The sequence below is a fragment of the Marmota marmota genome, unplaced genomic scaffold, assembly GCF_001458135.2.
Source record: "Marmota marmota marmota unplaced genomic scaffold, marMar, whole genome shotgun sequence".
In the NCBI taxonomy this organism is placed as follows: domain Eukaryota; kingdom Metazoa; phylum Chordata; class Mammalia; order Rodentia; family Sciuridae; genus Marmota; species Marmota marmota.
Window position 1 is genome coordinate 24,596,207 of NW_026000026.1, and position 1,481 is coordinate 24,597,687.

The 1,481-nt window shown below is 60.4% G+C and overlaps 1 protein-coding gene across 1 annotated transcript in view; it reads right to left on the minus strand.

Annotated features, from left to right (window-relative positions):
• Nucleotides 1–1,026, minus strand: part of Bpifb4 (BPI fold containing family B member 4) — a 20,197-nt gene extending 19,171 nt beyond the window's left edge. The window contains exons 1-2 of the mRNA XM_048810547.1: nucleotides 921–1,026; nucleotides 192–254 (exon numbers count right to left, since the gene is read on the minus strand). Coding sequence (XP_048666504.1) covers nucleotides 192–254; nucleotides 921–1,026 — 169 coding nt within the window. The remainder of the gene's footprint in view (nucleotides 1–191; nucleotides 255–920) is intronic.
• Nucleotides 1,027–1,481: the final 455 nt, after the last annotated feature.

Below are 1,481 nucleotides of genomic sequence, written 5' to 3' on the forward strand. Positions count from 1 at the left end.
CACTGCCCCCCAGCAGCCCCCCACCACTGCTTCCACTGCCACCTAATAGACCTCCACCCAACAGGTCACCGCTGTCTCCTCGGCCCCACCACCAAGCAGGCCCCCAGGAGGCCCCTCCCCACCACCTCCACCTCCGCTTCCACCAAGCAGCCCCCCCAGCAAAGGCCCGCCACCGTCACCACCGGCTTTACCCATGGGCACCTCCCTCAGGGCCGAGCGGAGAGCGTCACTCTGCTCCAGGGTGCCCGAGATGGCTGCGGAGAGGCCGGGTGTCAGCCAGGGGTCCCCGCCCCCCCCCATGACCCTGCTCCCTAGCTCTGCAGCCCAGGGGCTCCCATGGACCCTAGGTTTTGACACCCTTCAGCCAAACCCTGATGGGGTCCCTTTGTCACCCTCCCTCCCAAGTGTTCCTCGGCTTTAAAAAGTCCATCTCCTCGCCATCCATTCCTGGGAAACCGTCAGGGCCAAGCACCACGGAGGAAATCATCTCATTTTTATTGTCACAACCGCCCGGGGCTGGGACAGGCAATGTGTCCTCATATGCCAGATGACAAAGTAAAGACCTGAGCCCTGGAGGCAGGGATTACAGGTCCCACCCTCGGGGCCCACCAAAAGGTCAGATTCACAGAGGGGCACCCAGACGTCAAGTCAAAGGTCCTCCTCTCAGTCCTTGGAGATACAGACACCTGTGCCCACTTTTCAGACGAGGACACTGAGGCTCAGGGAACTCAAGTCAGGGATTCAAGGTCACTTAATCAGAATTGGAATCCCAGGAAGGCCGACTCCAGAACCCAGGTCCCTGACCACCTCTCTACTGTCCGGCCACTTGATGTAGAATCTGCCAGTCAGGGAGGGTCCTTGGGTACCTGAGCCCACCCTGCCCAATCAAGGCTACCCCGGTCCCCCTGGGCTGGACTCACCATTGCTCAGCACGTCTTTGGTGACCCTGAGGACTGTGTTTGTCTCCTGGCGGATGCCACCCACAGCGGTCACAAACAGGGCAGCCACACACCATGCTGTCCACATGCCGGTACAGCTTCCTCCTGGGGAGAGGGTGCACCCTGTGACGGTGGCCCAGCCGTGCCATCCCCCTGGCCAGCAGGCAGAGTTAGACCCCCCTCGGCCAAGACTGGGATCCAACCCGAGACCCAAGGCCAGGGGAACTGACCGGGGAAGCTAACGTAGCAGAGAGGACCAGAATCCCCCACGCCACCTTCCAACTTTTCCAACTGAAATGAGTCTGGTGACACAAAACAGCGCCATGAACTGAACCATCCCAGAGAAGGGACGTCTGATTGTCTCCCAAGATGGCGTCCACAGACTGAGTTGCCGGCAGAGGGACAATGGGAATGCCAACAAAAACAGGAAACTGTAGCAGACAGGCTCTGGGGACATGTGTCCAGGGTTTACCCATCTGTTCACCCACCCACCTCTCCACTCACCCATCTCCTTCCACCCACCCAGCCACCCACCCAGCCAGC